We start from the raw sequence: 26,017 nt of genomic DNA on the forward strand, positions 1-26,017 counted from the left end.
TAGGAATGAAGAAACTTTCAAAACTGTCTAAAGCTTCCTTATATGTAGTAGGAGTAGTTTGAAATTGAACCAAAACCTCCTCAGCTTCTTCACCCAAAATTTAAGTGAGAATATCAATTTTCCCTTTTTCTGAATTGTTTAATTGCCCTGATACTGACATGTACCGTTCGAATCTGGTACCATGCTGGCCATGCAGCTGGTGAGGAGAAACAAAATTTCTCTGGCGGACTGATATTTACTGGAGACACTATTTTAAAAACTTGCCCGGCAACTGCAGTGGGCGAAGTTGTTGAACTGTTGTTTCCAGAACCGGGTGTAGACATAGTGATAGTTTCCTGTGTGATTTCAACCGGACTGCACTAACACTATTGGGCACTTTCAACACATGGATCCCACCGCTGCCACCATGTTATGTCAATGGGTTCTTTTAATAAAAGTCCTTTTTGAGGGGAGAAAATAAACTGTATTCATCCGGAATCCATGCGTTTCACCGTCCCCCTGTCATAACCTAACATCCTCCCCTAGCATGGCAACCCGTAACTTCCATCACATTGTTGCCAAGTTAGTTACCAACAGAACACAAGGGAGAAGCTGCAGATGGTGCAAATACTAGGTAAAGGGTGCTCATGCACTAAATGCCTGTTCGAGTTTCGCCTTCTTTTAAATTTCCAATTAAAGTACACACACAATCATAAACACTAAAGCAGTTTAAGTGCAAAAAAATACGGATAGTGCATCAATTTGCAGAGAAATGTATTACAAATTTAGACTTTTTTAATTAAAGAAAACAAAATTTAGATTATTTTTTTAACCTTGGGTTAGTTCAGTTACAATTTTTTTGAACATACGCGCGATGGCTTACATTATGTATACATATAGTGTGTCAAGTGTATCCTGTCTATAGCTCTTCCTCGTTTTACCATCTATTTTAAACAGATAGAACGTCTTTCAATCACCAAGATTAATTGATTTTTTAGTCCTATTCAGATACAAGTTCTAGCAGACGTTCATGAACAACATACACAAGAGCAGTCACAAAAACATGCTATAATGCGAAAAGTATTAAGTAATGCTGAACGCCAAAAACGGTTTCGTGCTAAAAAAGGAGCATTTAATTTTTTTAAGTAATAGATCAACTCAAAGTCGCTTTCATCGACCACGAACTAGTGCTGAACGTCAAAGATTATACAAAGCAAAATAAGAAATTACCATAAAAAAATACAGAAACTCAAGAAGAAGAGTTTACACAAACCCAAGAAGAGCAATATGTACAACATCTCGTTAAAGAATGTTAAATGTTGCAAATAAAAAGATATTTTACATTTAAAAGGAAATTAAATTAAGTTTTGCCTATTCCTGATCCATTTATAAATTATTAGACTAACAAGAATATTAAAATTATAAAATAAAATAATTATTGCCATCATGCGTTACACAAGTTCAATATTTTATGGTTTCTATTAATTTATGAAGTTATCACTTCTGTCGGGCGTCCCGTGACGCACACCATTTTTTTAGGTGGAACGCAAGACAGGGAAGCACGAAGGTGTTAATGGCGTCGCATTTTTGCCAAGGTGCTAGGACAGAATTGTCAATTTCCTCTAGGTCCTGTCTCATTGCCTGGTGTACTTTATCTGCGGAGTTAGCTATGTGGTAGCCTGTAGGAACTCCGAGATGTTCTCTGTCATCTCTGTGGTTGTATCCAGTAGTTGCTGGAGATCGGATGGGCCTTCAGCTATTATAGCCATGTCCTCTGCGTATTGCAGTGAGTCTATTTTCTCGTCTGGTAACCGGTATCGATGGCTGCGATGGTGCGGAGAATTGGTTCGATTGCCAGTTTGAATATTATTGGTGATAATGGGCATCTCTATTTTACTCCAGATTTGATGTGGATGGCGGGCGTTGCGCCAGTATGGCTCCTGATCGATGTTGTGTTAAATTCGTATAGTTGTCGGATGACGTCTATCGAATTTTTGTGTAATCCGGGCCATTGCAATGCCTCGAATATGGTCGGGTGGGGGATGGGTAGGGTATTGACCCGAATGCGTTAGCAAAATCGAGCCAAGCCACGCAGCATTGTTTTCGGCCTCTTCTTGCATCGGCGATTATTGATTGGAGAACAAAGTTGTGCTCCGCGCATCCATTCATCTGTAAGAATCCCTTCTGGATTTCTCCCCGTGGTGGGAGCAACGTTGTTTCGTGCTGCCCATGTACCTAATCTTTTGGTCAGTACCGACGTGTGGATTTTGGAAATCGGGTTTGAGAGTGATATAGGTCGCCAATTTGCTACATCGTCACGTCTACCCTTTTTGTGGATTGGGATAGTCAGTGAGGTCGTCCATGCCTTTGGAGTGTATTTTAATCGCTTGGCATTGTTCAAGACTGTTGTAATAATGTGGGCTCCCATATCAAACTTTCTCCATGTTGCATATTTTACACCGTCGGGTCCGGGCGCCGTATTCCTGCATCGGATGATTCGGTTCCGCACCTCAGCAGGCGTAAATTCCGCCTCGAGTGGGTCACGGTCATCCATGTTGAGCACCGGCACCAGTTGTTGTGTTTGAGTCGGCATTGTTGGTGTTTGCTGTGTGGCGCTGCTAAAGACCTGCGTGAAATGAGCATGCAGGTCGTCGCTCGGTATCTGGCAGAACGGTGAGTCAGCATCGGTAATCTCCCAGAAAGCACGTTGGCGGTTTTTGCGATCTGGGCTGGGCATGGCATTGCAGTTTATTTCGTGTGCCTTGCACCCTTTCAGTGTCTCGAAGTTCACTTTGCAATGTCGACACCAGAATACTAGACGTGACAGGTGGTAGCGTATCAAATGCTTGCTGAGGTCCCGGTGCCTTTTGTAATGTTTTGGCAACGGGTCACAGATGCGGCAGTCGACCTCGTCTTTTATTGGGAGATCCAGGGGGTAACTAGTGAGCGTCTCCTCCATTCCCGCTGCTGGTATTCCGGAGAATTGATCGCGCAGTGTGCTTGCAGCATTCAAGGAGAAGCGGTTTGTAATGGCTCTCTGCCCATGGTTTGCGAGGGTCGAATGCATTTCTGCCATATGAGGACACGAGGCCTCTATATATGGCATCAATGCAAAGTACCTCGCTTCTGCGCTGTAAAACCCGCTCTGTCAGCCGCAGCAGTTTTTTGCGTGGCTAGGCGGTCCAGCGGTGCCGAGCCAAATCTGGTCGTGGGCCTTCGTGAATGGATAGTTGATGGAGGCTCCCTTTGGGTGGATGGCGCGGGTAATTAGCCGTAGGGCGGCCATCAAGTTTCCAGAGTCCTCCAGGCGGCATCGATGACTATTTCATCGTAAATGTTGTTGGGCCTAGATTCGGGGTCGGGACTGGTTGCTCGATCTATCTTCTGAGCTGGCTGTTTCTTGCTCACTTCTTTTCTAAGACTGTTGCCAACCTTATGTTTTTGCGGCCGGCCTCTGTTCGTTCACTGGGAGTTTGCGGCCTGGCTGCAGGCGGATTGTGGGTGTCGTTGCTTGTTTTTTTCTTTTCGGCGTTTTCGTTTCTTTTCGAGGGAGGGGCCCACCTTCTCTTTCTGCGGTTCCTATTGATATCGGTATTAGTGTTCATGCTACTGGCAAGGGTAGATTAAGGGAGGTGGTGTGTTGTCTGTATACGGTAAATTTGGTAATATAGCTTACGATTTGCTGGTTGTGACGAGCTGCACAGAACTGATGAGAGTTAGTATTCTGTGCAGCCTTTATTCAAAACCAGAAGGTTGTATTTGTTTTTTGAACGTGCGTAACTAGACAGATTTTTCACTGCTGTGTTGAGGAAATTCACGCACTTGGTTGTTCAACATTTTGTGTGCTCGTAGTACGTGAGGTCATCGGTTTCTGATGACTGATTAATTTTCACGTACTGTCTATGAAAGTAGACACGCTGCGTGACATTCAGCCGTGTGTTTGTGTAGGGTTGTGATGGGTATGTATTGCTGAATTGGCACGATTGTACCAAGATCAAGGTCAGGTGGATTGCGGTCAGTGATGATCAAGAATGTATTTTGTTTGGGTTGATGTTTGGTTTTAGAGAATGTAGGTTAAGCATTTATGCATAGCATAGCATTACTACTTATTGCGTGATCGCTTTCCGGACCCTGGTCTATGGTACACTCAGTACCTCAACCCGGACCTCCGAGATTTCACAAACGAGAGAACCTCGTATTACTATCGAACTTGATTTAATTTACTTTGAGTTGAAGTAGTTCCGATCGTTGCGGATGCGGACTGGATGTCAGGTTAGCTCGCGCGCTAGAGCAGTGCGCAAGCCAACATTGATATTAGCCAAAAAGCCGAGATGCCATGCCGAAAACTTTTTATCGACTGAAGTCATACTGTTGTTTAAAACACCAAAAGAAAATGCTACTTTTCTCTCCCGCCTTCTACGAGCGGCTTTGCCACTAACAACGCGGGCTAACCACGGAAAGCGTATACGGCCATACCAGCGATGCTAGGTCTACGGATTTTTCGGTAGATTCGTTAAAGAATCTACCGATACCATGCAGATTTCTACTGAAGAGTAACAAATAAAAGTTCATATGAGTTCAAGACACATTTCAGATGAGAAACATACTGAGAAATCGATTTTTAAAAAGGAATAACTTACTTTCTGTTAGAATTTCCAGCATTGACTTTAAAAATCCTAATAATTTCTTACCCGTTTCTGACGTATATTTAGGTGTTAATGTACAGGAAAGAATTTTAGAATTCGTAATATCAGAAGAGCAACTGAAATTTTTTAAGTTACCTTGTATTCATTGCATCATGTGAAGAATCGAGGCCTGATTGTAGTACCAAAGTAAAGGTTGAATAAAATTGAATAAAACAATTTTGCACCTCGTGTTTCAAATGTCGATTTCGCAAAAACTGGAGCAGCTAGAACGCTAATTTTTTGTTGATTTTAAAGAGGAAAACCTACTCTATGAACGATAAGAATTTAAGATTTTAGCCGAAGTTGGGGAAATTGTGGGGATTTTTCCTCAGTCATTCCACGTGCGACATATGCAAACGAAATAAACGCATATTTGAAAGATTCTTATTAAACTGTCAGTAAATTATGCCTTACTACTAATATGCGCGTTATGACCTTTCAATTTTAAAATTTATGAATATAGGTGATCATTCTTACCAATTGATATGTGTTCAGTCAGCGAAGACGGCTTCGGTATCTCTGAGAATGCATGCAAATTTAAAGTTAATAATCAATATTGGTCGACTAATGGTCGATCATTAACAAACCATTAAATTCATATTATTTTTAAAATTTGCGTTTATTATTGCATTTCGTAGCAGAACATTCGAATACTTACTGAAAACTTGTATTGTCCCATCAGTTTCCCCAAGAGAGTTTTTCGCAACGCACTTATAGTTCCCATAATCTGGCTGTGCTACATTGTCTATGTTCAACTGCATGTGCGTTGAATAAGAAAAGCTCTTCATGTAGGAGTCATATTTTACATCTGTAAACGAAAGCCATTGCATCAATTGCCGTATCAGGATTTACCAAGTTGTTTGATTTGAATCACAATTCAAAGCCGCCTCCATTTTTAACATTTTCTTTGATTCATATATTGATCACCCGTATACACGCGCTAATCGTGGAAACATGGTTGCGCTTCGGAGACCGAATCAAGATTCGAGGATACCAGCTAGAGCGCCCCGATAGGCACGGTAGTAGAGGTGGAGTTGCCATAGCAGTAAATACAACAATACCATACAGGAGACTGCCATACAGATAGTCAGTAATAGAGAACGTTGGCGTAGAGTTTCCTGATGGTTTGTCGATTTACTGTGGATACTCTACTGCTCGACACTTACAGGCCACAGATGTGGATCCATTTTACTCAAACACCATGACGCTTGCCATCCATACTTTAATAACCCTGGACATGAAAACGTAGCTGGCACGTTTCTTACCAACTACGTTCGCGATAATGGCCTACTTGTTATGCCCACAAATTCTCCAACTCACTATCGAAGCAATGGAAGGAATCCATCCTTTCTTGATTTTGGAATTGCCAAAATTGCCACCAATCTCACGGAGATGGTGGTAGTAAACGCCTCAGCAGTGACCATTTACCCGTTTACCTTGAAATCAAAGATATAAAGCGCACAAATGCTAACGACTTTCGATACTCATATGAAAATTTCGATTTTCGCGAATATCAAAAGATACTACAAAACCAGACGTGTATTTCGGGCCAAATCGATACTGTCGAAGCTTTAGAGCTGGCAGTAAAAGGTCTGACCAGAAATATACAACGGACACAACAAGCTTTAGCCAGAAAAGTGCCCAATAAGCCTCAGCGTGACAAACTTCCTGAGAAAATTTTGGACCTTGTTAAGGCGAAAAATCGAATCAGGAAGCGTTGGAAACGATTTCGGCAGCCTGCCGATCGCATAATGACAGCTAAGCTTGCACAAGACATTCAAAGCGAAATTTCCGCTTACCGGAATTAACAGGAAAAATTGCGAAACTTAACACCCCGTGACAATTCTTTGGGGAAACTGTCGAGAAGCCTCCGAAAAGGCTATGAGCACGTCCCCGCTCTTGGAAAAATAGGGGAGGAGTTACATTTCCACCAGTGACAAGTGTGAGCTTTTTGCAGACTTTTCAGAGGTGCACAAAGTCCAACCATCCCCTTAAGATAACGAGATAGAAATACCGACCGCTGTTTATAAAACGGAAGTATCCTATCCCCCCTCGATTTTGCACTCCTATCTTACAACCCCGTCGGAAATACAATCGTGTCTTCGGCGTCTCCCTAGCCGAAAAGCCCCTGGGCCAGACGGCATCCCATATCTACTCCTCAAAAACTTGCCGCGGAAAACTATTGTACGAATAGTACAAATAGTCAACGCAATCCTGAAACTACAGCATTTCTCACAGGACTGGAAAAGCGCTGTAATAATTTCACATTTAAAGCCGGGCAAAAACCCAGCTGATCCTGCCTCTTATAGGCCGATTTCCCTGTTAAACACCCTCGGCAAATTAACTGAGAAGGTTATTCTTTTAAGGTTGCAAGCGGCAGCCGAACTTAGAAGTTTAATCCCGGACGAGCAGTTTGGCTTTCGGCCCAAATATAACACAACGCTGCAGACTGCAAGGACCGTAACAGATGTCTACGCAGCATTTAACAAGCTTCAAAGTACGGCCCTGCTGCTCCTCGATATGGAAAGGCCTTCGACACAGTTTGGCATGCCGGCCTACTGTACAAGTTGTTTGCCGTTTACTCACTCCCACTATACTTAGTTTCCCTTATTGCGTCTTACCTTGAAAACCGCTGAATCCAGGTGAAGGTGGAGAATTCTACCTCGACCAAAAGACGCATTACTGCAGGCGTGCCGCAAGGTACTGTTCTATCGCCACAATTGTACACTCTGTACACAGCGGATATCCCGATGCTCTATACTACAAAAACGGCACTCTACGCTGACGATATCGCACTTTACACGTCGTCTTTTTATGCTCAGGCACCGAAATTTCTCATTGCACACCACCTGAGTTTGATGACGACGTACGGAAATTGAAAGTGAATCCCAGGAAGACAGAACTTATTGTCTTCTCGTCTCTCTTCAAAATACCCCCATTATGCCAGTAAGAGGTGAAATACCTGGGATTCAGACTAGACGCCCGACTTCGCTTCAAATTCGGTACAAAAGACAGCCATGGCTCGAAGAAAGTTATACTCTCTTTTGGCGCCAGACTCTTTCCTATCACCTCAAAATAAGCTTCTGCTCTATACTTCCACAATCAGGCCCATACTGACATACGGCTCCCCTATCTGGAATTCTGTCAGTGATTTCACGAGACGGCGTCTTCAAAGGACCCAAAATAGGTTCCTGAGAGGCGTCCTATCGGCTGACAGATGCACCAAAAACACCGAACTGCACGAAGCTACAGGGGTGCCCTATATAGCTGACTATATAGATAACATCTCTGCGAAATTTTACCATAGTGGAGTGCAAGGCTCAGTCCTAACACGAAATCTTACCCAAATTAGAGCAAATGATCGCCCAACTCACGGCCCCGTGTATAAGCGACTGCCCATGTTTCATGAGGCTTTTATCCCATAACAAAACGTGACAACAAACCTACATTGTCTGCATATAGCAGGCTGGAAATGCACATATCCAACATGACGTGACTGACTGAAACCTAGCTCTTTTGTTTTGGTCGGTGCAAGGTCTTCTGGCAAGACTTGCTCCGATTGGAGCGAAGGGCGTGGCCTAGGTCATAAAATCGTTTACTGCCTGCGGCAAACGCCACGGCTGATAGTATCAATTTAAAGGTCGAAGCAAAAGGGATTTTTGGCTTCCCTTCAGAAAGACCTTTGTTTCCCTAATGAATGCCTTTCCAGTGAAAGAAAAGTCGCCATTTAAAGATCTCCTCACGTTTTCGTGTGATTGCGGATCCGCGAATGTCCTTCGGTACTGGACCACTTTCCGCCCATTTAAACCATAGACAGAGAAGCAACTGGCCGACCATCTGGCCATGCACTAACAGGGGCTTGCTCCTGTCATTTGTTGTTATTGTTGTTAATATATTAATGTCTGTATATAATGTAAATATTAATAAATGTTTTATCTATATATCTATCTTCCGTCCGATCACCGAAGTTAAACAACGTCGGGCGCGGTTAGTACTTGGATGGGTTACCGCTTGGGAACACCGCGTGCCGTTGTCTTTTTGCTTCTCAATCTCTGTTCCATTTAGTTTTTTTTCCAGTGGAAAGTGTTATTGTATTTTCACGAAGAGCACATCGACAGGATCCAAACCTAGTGAGTTGCTAAACTTTTGGTCGCAAGATCGCAAGAATCATGAGAACGGTGCATTTCTGATCTGTGCAATACTGAACGAATAAAACCCGCGTTTGAGCAGTTAACTTTGGGCAACGACCATACCACGTTGAATAATACCGGTTCCCGTCCTATCAGAGTCAACCCTTGGCAGGCAGGTAGAACGGTCGCATCCTGTGTGTCAGCCAAATTTTGCGAAGCGCTGGGCTTGTAATACATGCCGGGTATGTATATTGGTAGCGACAATTGTCGTAGTTTTGAAATTGAAGTTAAGCATCTATGAATGATAAAATCTTATATAAGGATAATTTGGACTGGACTAAAAGACTGAGGAGATATTTTTATATCCTACCTAAACTATTTAAGATGGTACAAAGCATATACCACACCAATAAATTGTGTTCCCGGAGAACAACACGTTGGAGGCACACAAAACCGGAAAATAAAAAAACATCTTTGTAAAAAGTACAATGTTTTGAATAAAAAACCTGACCTACTACTCAAACACCTCCACTACACACGTTATTGTATTGTAACGGAAATGGCCTGGGGTACTCACGTTTGGAATGGGAGGATCAAAATTCATGGTCTTCCAGTAAATGGGAGCCCCATTTACAGCAGGGGATCTTGCACCTGGGCTGGAGATTTTGAGAACCGTCGGGGTTACCTGTAGGAGACCATGATACTAAAACTAACAAAATAAGCCCACGCGTCGATTGTGTTCTATCTCTCTCATCGATATGACGTCACCGAGTGACAAAAACGGCCGAGTGGCTGAGGCTGTGAAGTACCTATATGCATTCGTAAATACTAGATACGTTCGCACGTGCTAACGTGCAATAACAAACTTAATTAAATAACCGTGTTTTACAATGGAGCATAGTGCAATGGTGGGATGTTCAAGTAATAACAACCGAAAAAGCAAGAACCCTTCGGAGTGCCGGTTTTTTCCTTTCCCAAGAATAAGCACGTTTGCGAAGCTTGGGTTCACAGATGCTATCAGAAATTTAAATTTAATGTTAAAACGGCCAGAATATGTTCCAAGCACTATACGGTTGATGATTATTGTCTCAAGGAAAAACATTTGAATCTACCCGAGTCTAAATGGAAGCTAAAACCGGATGCAGTACCTTCAACAATCAATAATGATCGATACAACCCCACAACAAAGATCCGAGAATGTCTAGGGTCACTTAAAGACATAAGATCCCTCGCAACTGCAGGAATCTACCGGATTCCATGCTCCTGTAGAAGCGTCTACATAGGAAGTACTAAGAGATCGGTTGCGACAAGAATAAAAGAACTCCGACGGAATTGTAAACTGGGACATGTGGAAAAGTAGGCAGTGGCGGAAGACGCCCTCAGCGATAGAACACACAACATCTATTTCGGAGAGGCACACGGAGAGACAATGGCGCTAAACAGGATATGGTTTCCAGCACTCACCAACGCAAAAAAAGCCAGAAAAAGCAACAGCTCACAACAGGAGGGAGAATCCATTACACCGGAGGATGTATTCACGTCATCACAAACCACGTTATTGCAACCAGTGCATAAATACGGACTGCGCCCGAGGAATCCCATCAGAACAGTGTAAGCGTCTAAGCAAACCTCTGCTGAATATGTGTGCTTGCGAAACGTCAAGAAGAAATTATACCGAACGACGGCCTAAAAAATTCGACGCCTTCCACGATATTGGTATGGTTGTTTCCATGCTAAACATTTTAACACGTCTTCTAAGGCTAAGGTCAAAAACTGTCGTCATATTGTGTCTCCTTGTCTAACGCCCCTTCGTCATCTTTTATCAAGTTTTATCAAATTTGTAAAATCTTGACGCCAGTTTCAACAAGTCCTTAACCAGCGTTCAAATTACAAACTTTCAAGAAACAATTCACAAAATCCAGAACGTTTTTGCTCAATTTAACGAGGTAGAGGGGGAAATTGAAAGCGAATTTGTTTTGATGGCTCATTTGAACGTTGGCTTGAATTTCGGGACACTTTCGAATCACTGATCCACTCCAACCTTAAATTGTCCAATGTTCAGAAGTTCCACTACTTAGGGCCTCGTTTGAAGGCAAAGCAACGGAAGTTATCAATTCAGTGGAGTTTTCTAACAGTGGTTACCTGGTGGCATGGGACGCTTTAATGAGCAGATTCAATAATTCCAAGCTATTAATACATAACCACCTTCGAGCTATTTTTTCGTTAGAAATGATAAACAACGAGTCATCTTCTAAAATCAGAAGTTTAATTGAGCAATTTTGTAAGCATTTAAGCACACCTTGTTAATTTTCTTGATCAGTTTTAAGTTCGATTCAAAGACAGCTATAGAATGAGAGAAATTTTCGATGCCAAGCACATCTCCAACGCTTTCTAAAATTACTAAATTTTTACTTAACTAAAAGAGAAAGCTAACATCTTAGAAACTATAGAACAGAAGGGGTCTTGCTGGGATTCCAAAAGCAAGCAAAATAAAAATTATTGTTTCAAAGGAAACAGACAGGCAAGTTGCGTGGGTAGTAAAGTTTCATGTTATTTTTGCAACAACGAACATTCTATTTATTACTGTGAGAAATTTATTAAATTGTCACAGGAAAGTAAGTTTAAATTTATCCGATCTGAAAAATTGTGCAAAAACTGTCTACGAAATAATCATTTTGGTAAACGATGCAATATGGGACCGTGTCGCAAATGTATGGCAGATCATAACACTTTATTACATTTAGATAAAACCAATTCAGGTGACAAAATGGTGGCATGCGAAACTAGCACGCAAGTAAGCCAGGAGAACGACCACAATCTGCTGTCAAGTGTACTTTGGATGCATGCTGTTCATTTTTTGTATTTTTGTCTACTGCAAGAATTAAAGTTTTTAGTCAAAATAATCAAGTTCACTATGCGCGTGCGTTACTAGACAGCGGGTCGCAGTCGTCATTTGTCTCCTAAAGCGTTTGTAATTGTTTAGGTCTCACTAAACATCAGAAAAATTTGTCAGTTCTTGGTTTAACTGAGCGAGTGTCAAGTATCAAAAGTAAGTGTTTAAGTGTTTATTAAAAATTGATTCTCTACACATTGAATTTAAAACTGAGTTAACATGTTTTGTACTCCCAGAAGTGACTAGCATTTCGGTTGCAAATATTGTCGATGCGCGGAAATTAAACATTCCTAAAACTATCAAGCTAGCAGATCCAGATTTCTATCTTCAGGGCCTATAGACATTTTAATCGGATCAGATTTGTTTTGGGTATTATTGCGACAAAATCACATGACATTAGGAAAAGGTTTACCGTTCTTACAAGAAACAGTACTAGGCTGGGTTTTAGCAGGAGCGATGGATTTAAGATTAACCTCACATACCGCACGTTGCAATATTCGATGTAATACCGCAAATCTGGAATTACAGAACGTGCTTTCCAAATGTTGGGAAGTGGAGGAAATTGGCAATCCTAAGGCCTTACCTCAAGATGAAATTCAGTGTGAAACAAGTTTTGCATAGACAACTCGTCGAGCTGAAAACGGACGTTTTATTGTAACTTTACCTTTGAAGCAATCCCCTGAAATGCTTGGTGAATCAAGGAGCATTGCAAAAAAAAACGATTTTATTCGACGGAACGAAAGCTAAATAGAAACGAGTTACTGAAAGGTTACTATCACAATTTTTTGAAAGAATATGAAGCTTTGGATCACATGACTTTAGTTCCTAATGAAAACGTCAACGATTCAACAAAGGTGCAGTATTACATGCCGCATCACGGGCTATTTCGCAAATAAGTTTGACCACCAAGCTACGTGTAGTCTTTGACGCCTCAGCGCCTTCTAGTAATGGGCTTTCATTAAATAACATTGATAGGCCTGTGTTGCAAGAAGATTTATTTTCGATTCTTGTTCGTTTTAGAACACACGCCTTTGTTGTTTCGGCGGACATTATGAAGATGTAGCGTCAAATACTTGTAGAGCCAAGTCAAAGAAGTTTGCAGAGAATACTTTGCAGATCAAATTCTGGCGATGATTTAAAAACTTACGAGTTGACACTGTGACTTATGGCCATGCAAGTGCTAGTCATCTAGCGATACGATGCTTATTTCAGTTAGCCAACGAATCTGAAAATCTGCTGACTGGAGCTGATTCTATAGAGCAAATACAGCAAATTTGTAAGCAAGTATCAAGCGAGTTAAAAAAAAGGATGTTTTGAGCTCAGGAAGTGGCACTCCAATAAACCAGAAATGCTACAGAACCTTGACGATTCAGATATATCTCAAGGAATACTCAAATTTGGACCAGAAGAAAACTCTAAAGTTCTTGGTGTGACGTGGTCATGGAGCGATGACAAATTAGTTTATGACATAGATATTTTATTTGCCCAAAGAAAATTCACGCCTTCTTTTATTGCCAGTATATTTGATCCTTAGTCCGTGCACAAGCAAAGCAAAAATGCAGAAGTTATGGGCCAATAAGCTATCTTGGAATGATGTACTGCCACTGTCGCTAGCAAAAGATTGGGACGAGTTTTACAATGAGCTTCCATTAATAAATTCTTTAAAAATCAATCGTCGCGTAATATTTAAAAATTCCACTTTCGTTGAATTACACGGTTTCGCTGATTCATCAGAAAAGGCATATGGGGCATGCGTATATCTTCGTTCAACGGATCATCATGGAAATGCGAAGGTTAATTTACTATGCGCGAAGTCAAGGGTAGCCCCTATTAAACCATTAACCATTCCTAAGTTGGAGCTCTGCGCGGCATTGCTATTGGCTAAGCTAGTAAAGAAAGCAGTTGATGCACTTAAGTGCGAATTTGAGCAATGCACACTTTGGAGTGATCCAACAATCGTCTTGGCTCGGCTGCGAACCAATCCTAGCAGCCTTAAAGTGTTCGTAAGCAATCGGGTCGCCGACATTCATGTACTGATAGAGCCAAGACAATCCTGCCGAATTAGTATCAAAGGGATTATCTCCTAAAGGTGCGTATAGATATGCCAGCCGAGCGGTTCGCGAACCGCTTGTGAATCTCTAGTTCCCATAGTTTAGACGTGGCTACGAGCGACGAACAAACCGCTTGTAAACCGCTCGCGACGATCCGATTCCTGTCGGTTTTTCTGACGAACACAAAGGCGTTCTCAGTTCACAGTTTGACGGCGACGTGTCTGGTTCGTCGTTTTTAATCTGCTTGCGAACCTACCGCTCAGATTAATTTTGTTTGATTTTTTTAAATTCAATAATAATAATTATGGATCAGTGGCCTGAAGAAAATATACTTACCGTGATTAATATATACAAAAGCAAAATGTTACTCTGGGATCCCAAACATAAGGACCATTTTAAAAGGCTAAAAAAAGGTTAAAAGAAGATGCTTGGGGAGAAACAGGTCTTCAAATAAACAGAAATGCAGACCAATGTAAGAAAAAGGTGATCTGTTTGCTAGCTTCTTACCGGCTCCGGCACTCGACGATTAACGAAAGAATTGCAAAATATTTCGAGGTTCGTTGTTTTCCCATGGATCGCTGGACGTTCGTTGTAATGATTAACTTCAACAAACTGCTCATAAGCTGTTCACAAGCGGTTCGCAAACCGCTCGGCTTGCAGATCTGTACGCACCTTAATAAATGGTTAATATTCGACAATGTGGTGACAGGGACCATCTTGGCTATGCTTTGATAAAGCTGCATGGCCGCTTACACCTTCAACGGCAACCGAGGATGTGACGGAATTGCGGCCACAAAATGTCTCGGTTTTAGTAAGTAGTGAAGTTTCACTTATAACAAATAGTTTTCCATTTGACCGTTTCTCTTCATTTTTGCGACAACAACATGTGACTGGATATGTTCTAAGGTTTGCGCAAAATTGTCCTAGAGGGCCAGAAGAAAGAAAATTTGATGCGCTTACACTACCCGAATTGGTCGTGCGCAAATTTGTCTTTTAAGGGCTGCTCAAGCTCAGAGTTTTTCGGACAAAATTGTTCAATTTCGAATGGGCATACATCTAATACCCGCAAATTAGGTAGCTTAACTCCTTTTCTAGATAAAGACGGATTGTTACGTGTAGGTGGCCGTCAAAAACACTCAGATTTGCCCTCTGATAAAAAAAACATCCAGTAATACTGACATCAAATCATAGTTTTACTAAATTGATATTTGAGTATGAACATAAGATGCTACTTCATCCAGGTCCCCAACTCTTATTATCCAGCAATCTGTAACTCGAAGGTGTTTGCGTTGTTTTCGCTTTAAACCAGCATTTGTAGAACCTATCATGGGCAATCTGCGCCGAGAGCGATCGTTACTTTCATTAATTAACCTTCAAGTCCTTTTCAAGTGGTCGGGGTGGATTATGCCGGTCCATTTTTAATTGGCAGAAACCGAGGTCAAGTTTTAGAAAAATGCTACGTAAGCGTATTTGTATGTTTTGCTACGAAATTCATTCATCTAGAGCTTATAACGGAGTTGACTTCTAATTCCTTTGTACTAGCTTTGCATCGTTTTATATCTAGACGGGTCAGGCCCGCTAAAATATATTCCGATAATGGGACAACGTTCGTGGGGGCTAATCGTGAACTATGCAAGTTTTTAAAAGGAAATCAAAATCAGTTAATCGAATCTTGCATTAACGAAAAAATTGAATGGTCTTTCATTCCTCTTTATTCCCCGCACTTTGGTGGACTATGGGAGGCTGGCTTCAAGAGCGTTAAGCACCATTTAAAACGAGTTTTATCTAAGATTCATCTTATGTTCGAAGAACTAGTAACAATATTATGTCAAATAGAGTCTTGTTGACTAGATATTGCCTTCTTTTGTGAATGAGCAGAGCCACGCGGTCAATATGCGATGTTATTTCCGAGTTGTTAAATATTCGAATAATACGTAGCCTGACTAGGATGGTACTCGTTTCACCGTTTAGCCTCGTCTCAGTGATTCGAAGCACGTCGAATTTGATATTACTCAGTTCGCGTTCTAAACAAGCTATCGTAACTCAAATGTGGAATAATAATAAACTGGAATGTGAAATAAAGTTACTTACTGTTGTGAGTGATAATGTCTCCGTTGTCATTAGTCCAATAGTTTATCGACTTTGGAAATGCTTCGGTATGACACTCGAGGGTAATCTGCTGGCCTTCGTATGCTCCTACCAACTGATTCTTTATCCAAACCATTGGAGGAACTGTAATAAATGTTTTTGTAAATAGACGTCGCTAGAAATGACCGCATTGGCCATCATGTGTACAGGGAATTTACGTAGATCGTGCATTAGAAGTTTCCTATCTTGCAATTGTTTTAGAAACTTCAAATTTTGTTACTGATATTAGCGAGTCGTGCCGAAACCACGAAAAATACATTTAGCCCTCCAGCTGTAGGGTGTCTCAAAAGAATATTCTAATTTTCTTGTTTTAATTGTAAATTCTTAATTTTTTTAGTATGGTTGGATTGGTCTTCTGGAAACTGGTAAATGCCGGTTCAACCAAAATTCACAGCAAGTTTCACTAAAATACATCGAACCATTGTCCAGATGTTTCAAAAAAGATAATTTTTTATTCTTCTCTCAGAACATTAAGGACAAAAATTAGAACAAGATACGTGTTAAGATTACTATAAAAATTAAGAAGACACATAGATCTGTTCTTGGAAGTGGAAGGTGAACTATTCGAGCAGCTCTTATAATTTTCTTAATTTACCGGTTTCTCAAAGTTTAGTTTCATCCTATGTTACATTTATAATACAGTTTATTTCTTTTTTATTCTTCTCAAACAGATACATAAACTGTCTAAAATCTGTTCATTAAACAAAAGAGTGGGTGTTTTTAAAGCACTCTTTGCAAAAACCTATTTTTTGTTATTTTTATCAAACCGCAAGACTGAACCTTAACATGTGATACGATATCGTAATAAAAAAAAGCTGAATTCAAACATCAAAAAATTCAAGATGGCGCCCATAAGAAAAAACAAAGTTGATGATGGTTGTCAAGAATCCATAAGTCACATTTTAAATACAGCATCGCCACGTTGTAGAAGAGAAAAAGTTGAAATGATGAAGAATTATTTATTTTAAATTTCCGCGTCAAATAAACTAAGGTAAAAAAAAACTTTTTTGTCAAATTTTGGTTTTTTCCCAATATCTCCGAGAGTAGCAGAAATGCTTAAAATTTTCAATGAGCATTTTAGTAAGCTCTAGACTGCGCAACTTTGTCCCAATTTAACCAATCTCGTATCTAGTATGGTTAGCAAGATCCCCATGATTGAGCTCCAAAAACAGACACCCTGTATATTGTTCAGTTGTTCGTAGTATTTTTGGCCGCCTATTAAAGTACTTAAGCTAATTTTGGCAACAGGTTGAGAAGTTAAGACGGGTGGGTTTTTCGGACACAACAATTATCGTTTCAATACACCTTTTTTCAAATAATTTAAATATTTAAAAAAATAAAAGTATTAATGATAGTTGTTTAAGAACCGCCAAAGTAAACTAGCTTAAACTAGGTATGGCCATACAGGAATTTGAAATACCTTTCCAACAAGGTTAAACTTGCATGGGTATCCAGTTGAATTGAAGTAGTCATATTGATTTGCAGGGCCAAAGTTTACCCCAGTTGTCTACTATCGGTGTCCTATTGTTACTTCATTTACAATAATAATGTTCTACGAACTTGAAATTTGCTAATTTGAAGATCTAAGCTGAACACGCCATTTTTCTAGGGACTACGTTTTAAAGCTCAAGACCTTAGTTCTACAAAAACAGCTGATAATGTATAAAATGGCATCACTTCAGTCTTGTCTTAAATATGTCTTAAAAAATAAGACTCCGCATCATCAGTTTCCTCATACCATTTTTAGCGCTAATAAAATACGACATTTGTTTGGAAATGTTGGCTTGTTTATGCCTGTTCTAAACTTTTCTAGCTAACGATGCTTGCAAAATTTTCCTCACTTTGTTGGAATGATACATGGGAAATATGCGGTCTCTAAATGTAACAAGTTCAACTAACTTTCTTAAAAATTCAAAACATCAGTAAGAAGCTAGATGCCAACAGTTTCTATGCTGGCGTTCAGAGTGGCAATACCTTAAATGCAGTCGACGTTTTAATAATGGCTACGATATTTGCTCTCTTGTGCGCTCTATCTCTTGGATCATCCTGTATCCCGAGTGGACTTTCAGAGCACTCAGTTGAATTACCCTACACACATTTTGCAGGCATAAGTTTATTATCCTTCGGTTAAAGTTGAAAATTGGACTTTTATGTACTGAGGAATCAAGACATTAAAGACCAAGTTATAATCGCGTGCTATTTGATTTATAACAAGAAGAAGTTGGTGTGTGCACACTGGATGAAATTCAATGAAACAAGTTTATGTAAAAAAGTGTGTATGTATGTATACCCAAGGATGTAAGGGCCAAGCGCTTTCGACAATTACTTCACCATCAGGGCCACTAAAAAATATTAAACAAAGCAACCTGGAGGATATCACGCAGACAAAAGAAAGTTAACAGGAAACAAATCTTACTCGTCAAATTAAAAGTGAACATCCTCAAGAGCACCGAACCGAACATGTAAAACAATAGTCAGAAATGGTCTAATGGGCTAAAATTGTAAATGACAAACTTACTAGAAACAGACTCAAGTTAAAATTAGAATAAATTAGAATTAAATTTAATTAAAGGTACTTTAGATAATTTAAATTAAGACGCATATAAATTTGTTTGATTGAGTTGTATTTGATTTACAATCCAACTACTATAGAATCAGTGGCTATAAAATATTGGTAATTGGAAACGCAGGAACTTTGATCTCATAAATACAATAATGAGCATATATAAGACTACTCAAGCAAAGCACGCATAGGAAACCCGTCAATAAAATCACACCAAAATATTTACTTCCATGTTATAGAGGGTGATTCAAAATTGGCGTCATTCCTCTGGAGGTGTTGTCTGGCGCTGTTATAGAGTACAGAAAAAATAGTAAAAGAAATTAATTGTTATTAAAAACTGAGAAATTTGCAAAAAACTATATCAGAGATACGGCAGCAATGTTTTTCAAGGTAATCTGCCTAATTAACATTGCGCAAATACCTGTTCGTAATTATTTAAAACTCCGGTAACCATGGAATTATACAGTGACAATAAGATAGACAAGGATAAACGGTAAATTCATCAAGATTTGACTGTGGATCGTACTTTCGAAATGTCAACCTGTTCTCATAACCTCGAATATTGGCGTTTAGAAATAAACCATGCAACACCAAACATTTGAATGGTTAACTCCAAACAAGCTAATGCCTGTGTAATCTCCTTATTATCCACTCTTCATCCTTATTATCCATCAAGCAGCTTTTCGTAATTCAGTTAATTAACTCCTGCTCTATTTGTATTTCCGTGTGCTGTATGTATCGTACAAACGCGGTAGGAATGTTGGGAAAGTGTCAGGTATTGTGCTCTGAGTGCCTCTGGAAGGCACCTGCTGCAATTATGTCCAATACTTGTTCTTCTGTGCCTGGAACCCGGACATCAATTGTCGTCCACTATTTTCCTGGAACCACTCTCCTCGCCCTTTGTTGGTGTGAGATCTTTCAGGTTCTGCTATGTTACTGTAGCATTTCCCCTGAACTAATCACAGATCCGCAAATTCGTGAAAGGAAATTCAAAGTAAGTCACAGTTTGACAAATTATTGTTATTATTGACAAGGGTTATCCACCTGTAACTATCTGTTAATGACAGAAAACATCATTGCCGCTGTGCCTTTTCATCAAAAAATTGTAGAAGAGAACTTTTTGATATCAAAATTTTTCGTAATTTGATGCAAAGATCGTAATTTATCTTTTTGAATGCTCAAGTATTCCAATATACTACCAATTAAACATGGAACAATTTCAAAATCTTCAACTGTTAATATCTTCTAGAAATTTTCGAAAAACAAAATGTCAATATTTTTTTTCTTACTCCCCAAGGGAGCCTCTATCACCTCTTAAAAGGAATGACGCCAATTTTGAATCACCCTGTATTTTCACATTAAACAAAATATCAGAATAATGAATGTGGGGACATGTACAGTTGACGACACATTATACTAGACGACTACTAAGAGCGATTTTCCAAGTTTTGGTAAACCAGGCATTGTGAAAAACATCAAATGTACGTGTGTCACTAACTTGGTTTCAATTGACAATTTAATTAATTTCTTTACAATTTTAAAAATTGTGCACTTCGGTTTATCAAATCTCAGCTGCTGCTGAGACATTGTTCGTTAACCACCGCTCCTTTTATTAATGTAGTTATTTAAGTTTTTTAAATCTTTTGAATATGCCATTTTGATAACAGGAAATTGTATTTGTCAGTATTATGTCGTTGACGCAAAGATAGACCGAGTTAGAAAGTCAGATTTACAGAACTCTTTAATCTTGTACTTTTATGTGTCGGCGACTGTACTTAACTTGCGTTCTCCTGAGACTTTCAGCAATTTACTTCTATAAAATTAAAACAAATTATATCATTTGTTTATAAATAATAACCAAATAAAACTTTTAAACTTGTTTTCCAATGGCTACATAAAGTACCTCTTTGCAGTAGAGTTTTATGTCGGAAATTTATACAATGCTTTTATACATATTTTATATTGAGTAATGCATTTTATAACAGCAGATACAGCAGAGTAACTTGGCAGTATTTAATTGTATTTATTATACAGGATGGTCCTCAACTAATGTGACAACATTACTTTGCAAATAAATTTGTCTTATTTGTAAGTTAATAGACTCCGAAATACACCTTTTCAAAGTGTAAATAGAATTTCCGTTTTTTTTTAATGGATGTTTATCCAGTTTTATTGTGATCATAAAATTTGTTATTTGAGAGTTTTTTAGAAGGGCAAATTTAAACTTTCTATTACCCAGATTGTAGATTCTAGAGGGCGCTGGCTGCAATAGTCCGGAGCCAGCTAATACGTCAGACATTATTTAGGTTTTAAATAAGTTAAAACACTTTCTTGGAAAGGGAGTCTTTAAAACAATTTTTATTTCGATTGATATGGATTTCAGCTTCAAGATACAACTGTTCGTTATTACAGGCTTGTGAGAATATATACTGAATTAATGCTGATGAGTTTACATGCTATCTCTGAAACTAAAGAACATTATGTTCCTTATGCTTAGCTGCAAAATAGAATATTGTACCGTGGATGGCCGAGTATCAAACTCTTTCTTCTGCTTCCAACTTTTATTCCACTCGGTACAACTTTAACTACGAAACAGGAACAAACTAACTTCAAAATTACCATCAACTTCACAAACAATAACAATAACAGGCGAAAAACTCGCTTTTCCGACTCGCGGGGTTAAATCTCTTCCGCACCCGGTCGTTGCTGTCACTTCACTCCCTCCTGTGTGGTTCTCGTCGTCGCTTATATAATTTCTTCCAGGTAAACCAGATGGTTCTCGAAATCTTCAGAACAGGTGCGAAACTTCCCGCTTGTCAGTGTCATATTTGACAGTAAATGGGAGCCCCATTTACTGTCATGAATTTCGATCCCCCATTCCAAACGTGAGTACCCCAGGCCATTTCCGTTACAATATCATGAATTTGTGAAGTTCGCTAAATAGGATATCATAACTAATATCGCTTTTTTCTTGGCCATCTTTCGTTATAGCATATATAAACAAAAAATAGGTACTTGTTCCAGTTGATATTTTTACCGTTTTTGAGATTATTTGTTGGTCCTATTTGAAATATAGGAAACTATGACTAAACTACTAGCTAAACAGGATATGAAAGTTTAGTTGGTACCATTAAAAAGTACCTATTTTTTATATTCTTTTATGTCAATGTTTGAATACTGCATGCACCCACGTGCTACAAACTGGGTATGTTAATGTCATCTGAGGAGTTAGCTTGGAGTTTCAGCTAACCACCTACTAAGTTTGCGGCGGCTAAACGTAGGAATATGATCCCTTTAATGCGCACGCGCAGACTCTAAGCTATTAGCTTTTGATTTTTAGGTTAGGTAAATTGTTGATTGAGATTCAGATTTTTCTTAATTTGCGAGTAAAGACTACAGCGTGTTCGAAAGCTGAATATGGGTTGCTTATCCCGCAATTAAGTTTTTGCACATCAAAGCAACTATATCCGGAATCGCCGTCAGGCTCACAGGTTGTACGATCAAGTGGTTATTGAATATACATATATGCATACAAGATATGATTGTTTAAATGCACTTAAAAAATGAAGATTTTAGATATATTTTAACACAGAAACGTGTACTACAGGCAAAGGTTGCACTAAAGATGCTATGAAATCTACTCTTTAGATTAAACGAAACCCAAGCACAAGCCGTCAGTATAATAACATTTATCAGTAATATGAAAGTACTAGGAACTCGTGTATTTAATAGGCACTTTGAAAGTTGATGTTGCCTTTGCACGCCATATGCTGTGAAAGTAAAGTTGCAGAAGAAACACATCAAGGGCGATCAGGGTTTAGAAGGGGGGCAGTGTAACGGAAATGGCCTGGGGTACTCACGTTTGGAATGGGGGGATCGAAATTCATGGTATTTCAGTAAATGGGAGCCCCATTTGCGCCCCATTTACTGTCAAATATGACACTGACAAGCGGGAAGTTTTGCAACTGTTCTGGAGATTTCGAGAACCATCTGGGTTACCTGAAGGAATCTATATAAGCAGCGACGAGAACTAGAGGAGAGTCACTCCACGGCAAGAGAGACTTGAGTCTTCAAACAGTTAACATCGTGCTCGAAAAGTTCAGTGTTGGTGCTAGAAGTTTACTTGAGTGATTCTGCTATACTGTGTTTACTTGTGGCCAAGTTGCATTCATTGTGCTTCTCAGCGCGATTTACAGCTGACGAACAAGGACACATAACATTTGTCTTGACTTTTCGCAGGATCAGAAGGAAACCATGGCGCCGCTCACAACGGACGAGTTCGTGAGAAAGTTGGAGGCGATGGAGGCTAAACTGGAGGCCACTTTGGAGGCCCTTAAAAAGGTCAATGAACAAGTGGCCTTCTGGCGCGATCGCGCACAGGTCGCGGAGACCCTGATGGGAGCCAGCAGACCTGAGGCCACCAGCAAAGCCAGTGATGAGGAAATGGAGGAAGGCACAGCCTCCTCCAGTGACAGCGAGGCTGTTGAGGGATCCGCCGAGGAGGCGGCTCCCCCAACGGCCCCCAAAGGGATAGCGGGCCGTCAACAGATTCTTCTGACGGAGAGGGCTTTAAAAGCCCAAATCGCCGTCGCAAGAGGAAGAGGATTGGTCCCATATCCTCCAGTGAGGAAGACAAATCAATTAAAAAGTGTGCTTTGTCCACAGGGAGGAAGCCCCAGCCTAGAGACAAGGCAGCCCAGCAGACCCGGACCAGCACTCAGCAGCCAGCAAAAAAGGTCATGAAGAAGCAGGCCGCCCCTGCCGCCCAGCAGCTTGATGACGAGGTGCAAAAAAAGCAGGCCACCCGTGCCGCCCAGCAGACATCAACAAGAAGGACAAAAATCCCGCCAATTGTCCTCCGAGAAAAGAGAAAATATGACGAGATCATCAGAAAGCTCATGGACTCAAAAGTGAATTATGGCTGTGGCATAACCACGAAAGAGGGAGTGAGGATACACCCCCCACCCGAAGATGACTACAGGATGATGATAAGGATACTGGACAACAACAAATACCAATATCACACCTATCAGCTGGAGGAGGAAAAACAGCTGAGAGTAGTCATCCGGGGTGTAGTCGAATCCTGGACCGAGGGAAAAATCCGGGAGGAACTCACTGCTCTCGGATTTCACCCCACCACAATCGTCCGATGGCGCAAAAATGGATTGCCCATTCCGATAGAACTCGTCCTACTGCCGAAAACCGAGAAGACCATATTTGAAGTTTGTGCTCTCGGAAATCTGCGAGTGAGAGTGGAATCTCAGCACGCAAAAACACAGCTGACACAGTGCTACAGATGTCAGCTGTTTGGACACGGGCAGTCCGGGCAGGCAAAAACCGAGCCAGCAAGCCCAGCCAACAACAAAGCCACAACCACAGCCAAGAACCAACATGAGCTACAGTTCGGCAGCAAGGAAAAACCTGCCGCCCCAACAAGCCCCCCAACGTCAACAAGGGAACAAAACCGGCCATGAACAGCTGACCAAAACCATCCAGACCATGCAAGCACAAATGCAAACGTTCATGGACACGATGCAATCCCAGATGATCGCATTGATGAGCAGTCATGTCTAGACTGCTCAGGCCTAAATCTCTGTGTGTTGTCTCCTGGAATGCCAATGGAGTCGGAGGGAAGAAAGCTGAACTCCAAGACTTCCTGGAGAAATACAACGTGAATGTGTGCCTAATTCAATAAACACTAATGAAGCCTGGAGAAAGGTTCACACTCCAGAACCACAAGATACACAGAGATGATAGACTCACCAGTGGCGGAGGCACGCTAGTCGCAGTGAAAAGGTCCATTAAGCATCACGACATAGTCAAGCCGGCGACACTGGCGGAATCCATAGTGGCCATCCAAATTGAAAAGATGGAGCTCAGAGTCGGGTCCGTATACGTCAGTCCAAGCGCTACGTTGTGTCCCGAGGATGTTCGAAATCTTTTCCCGGATGACCGGCCCACAATACGTGGCGGGGACTTCAATGCCAAAAACTCAGATTGGGGATGCAACTACACCACAGCCAGAGGCCGTATGCTATCAAACGAAGCAAGAACCAAAATGTATAAAGTGCGGCCATAACATGTTTGATATAGCTACACCCCAAGAGACAACCCACATCACTCAAAATAGCAGAGATGACATACTGGACATATTCCTGTATAAAAACGTAGGAAGACTGTCCAGCCCCGAAGTACTTCAGAAACTGTCGTCGGACCACTTGCCGATACTCCTACAAATTGGACCAAATCAAAGCAACGGTATCACTGTCACTAAAAGGATTACGAACTGGCAGACTTTCCAGCACACATTGGAAAGCTCCAGCAGGATCCCTGAGCCCACAACAGAGGACGACCTGGACCAGGCAGTCGAAAGGCTCACAGGGGACCTCAATATCGCCCTGGCAGCCTCAACAAGCCAATCCGTCGTACCGGTCAACCGAACAGACCAAATACCTCCCTGGATAAAAAAACCAAATTAAGGGAGAAAAACCGGATACGACACAGAGCCATACGAATACAAGATCCATACCTAAAAAGGCAAGTCAACCGCCTCCAGGAAGACATCAAGGAAGCATCAATGCTCGCATGGACGAAATAGAGGCTGACGAGTCCAACAAAGAGCTTTGTCGAGGCCAGGATGAGTTGATAAGGCCAGGAACCTCATCAAAGGACCAAGGCAACTAATACCACCGATCCAAGAAAACGGAATCTCAACTGTGGACCACAAAGAGAAACTGGAGCTCTTTGCCAACCATCTAGAGCTCCATTGCAGAGTTAACCTGGTTGATCACCCAGAGCAAGAAGTGGAAGTGGAAAACATAGTTGCCGCCTACTTCCAAAACTGGCAGCCCACTCCAGTCAGAAAAATCACCAGAGAGATCATCCAGGACATCATCAAGGGGGCAAAGAGAAAAAAGGATCCTGGACATGATGGAATATCAAATGAGGTTCTCAAGAAACTTCCAGAAGCAACAGTTAAGAACCTCACCACAGTGGCAAATGCAATCTTGGATCTTCAGTTCTTCCCGACCACCTGGAAGAAGGTAATAGTGGTACTGTATATACCAAACTAAGCTCATCAGCAGTTACCTATCTGGAGGCAGCTTCCAGGTTAAAATCGAGAACCTGCTCTCAACCAAGGATCAGTGCTGGCCCCTGCCCTCTTCAACATCTATATGGCAGATTTCCCAACCACCACCAATACAGAGTGCTACATCTACGCAGGTGATGTGGCAATCACTGCCGCAGGGAAGGGCACTTGCTTGAAAGCTAGACTTCAAAGACATCTCGGCCAGGTCCAACAATGGAGCAGGAAATGGAAAATGGAGTTCAATCCGGCGAAGACACAGACCATTCTCTTCACCAGAGGCTTCAAGACTCCGCCAGACATACTAGAGCTTGCAGGACCGCGGCTTTCCTGGGGGTCCAAGGTTATCTATCTTGGACTCATCTACGACAAGCGTTTAGTACGGAACGACCAAATGACAGCCACAACATCCAAGGCAAGATACCTGCTCCAGGCCTACTATCCTCTGCTGACAGGTAAGCTCTTCCTGCGAACAAAGGTT

General features: G+C 40.9%; 1 protein-coding gene across 1 annotated transcript in view; it reads right to left on the reverse strand.

Moving 5' to 3' along the window:
• Positions 1-5,242: 5,242 nt before the first annotated feature.
• The window catches only part of LOC125502625 (neurotrimin-like), an 87,737-nt gene continuing 66,962 nt past the window's right edge, over positions 5,243-26,017 (reverse strand). The window contains exons 6-7 of the mRNA XM_048661434.1: positions 15,830-15,970; positions 5,243-5,472 (exon numbers count right to left, since the gene is read on the reverse strand). Of these exons, the coding sequence (XP_048517391.1) occupies positions 5,243-5,472; positions 15,830-15,970 (371 nt within the window). The remainder of the gene's footprint in view (positions 5,473-15,829; positions 15,971-26,017) is intronic.

The sequence above is a fragment of the Dendroctonus ponderosae genome, unplaced genomic scaffold (assembly GCF_020466585.1).
Source record: "Dendroctonus ponderosae isolate FM_Combo_2020 unplaced genomic scaffold, Dpon_F_20191213v2 Dpon_F_20191213_1, whole genome shotgun sequence".
NCBI lineage: Eukaryota > Metazoa > Arthropoda > Insecta > Coleoptera > Curculionidae > Dendroctonus > Dendroctonus ponderosae.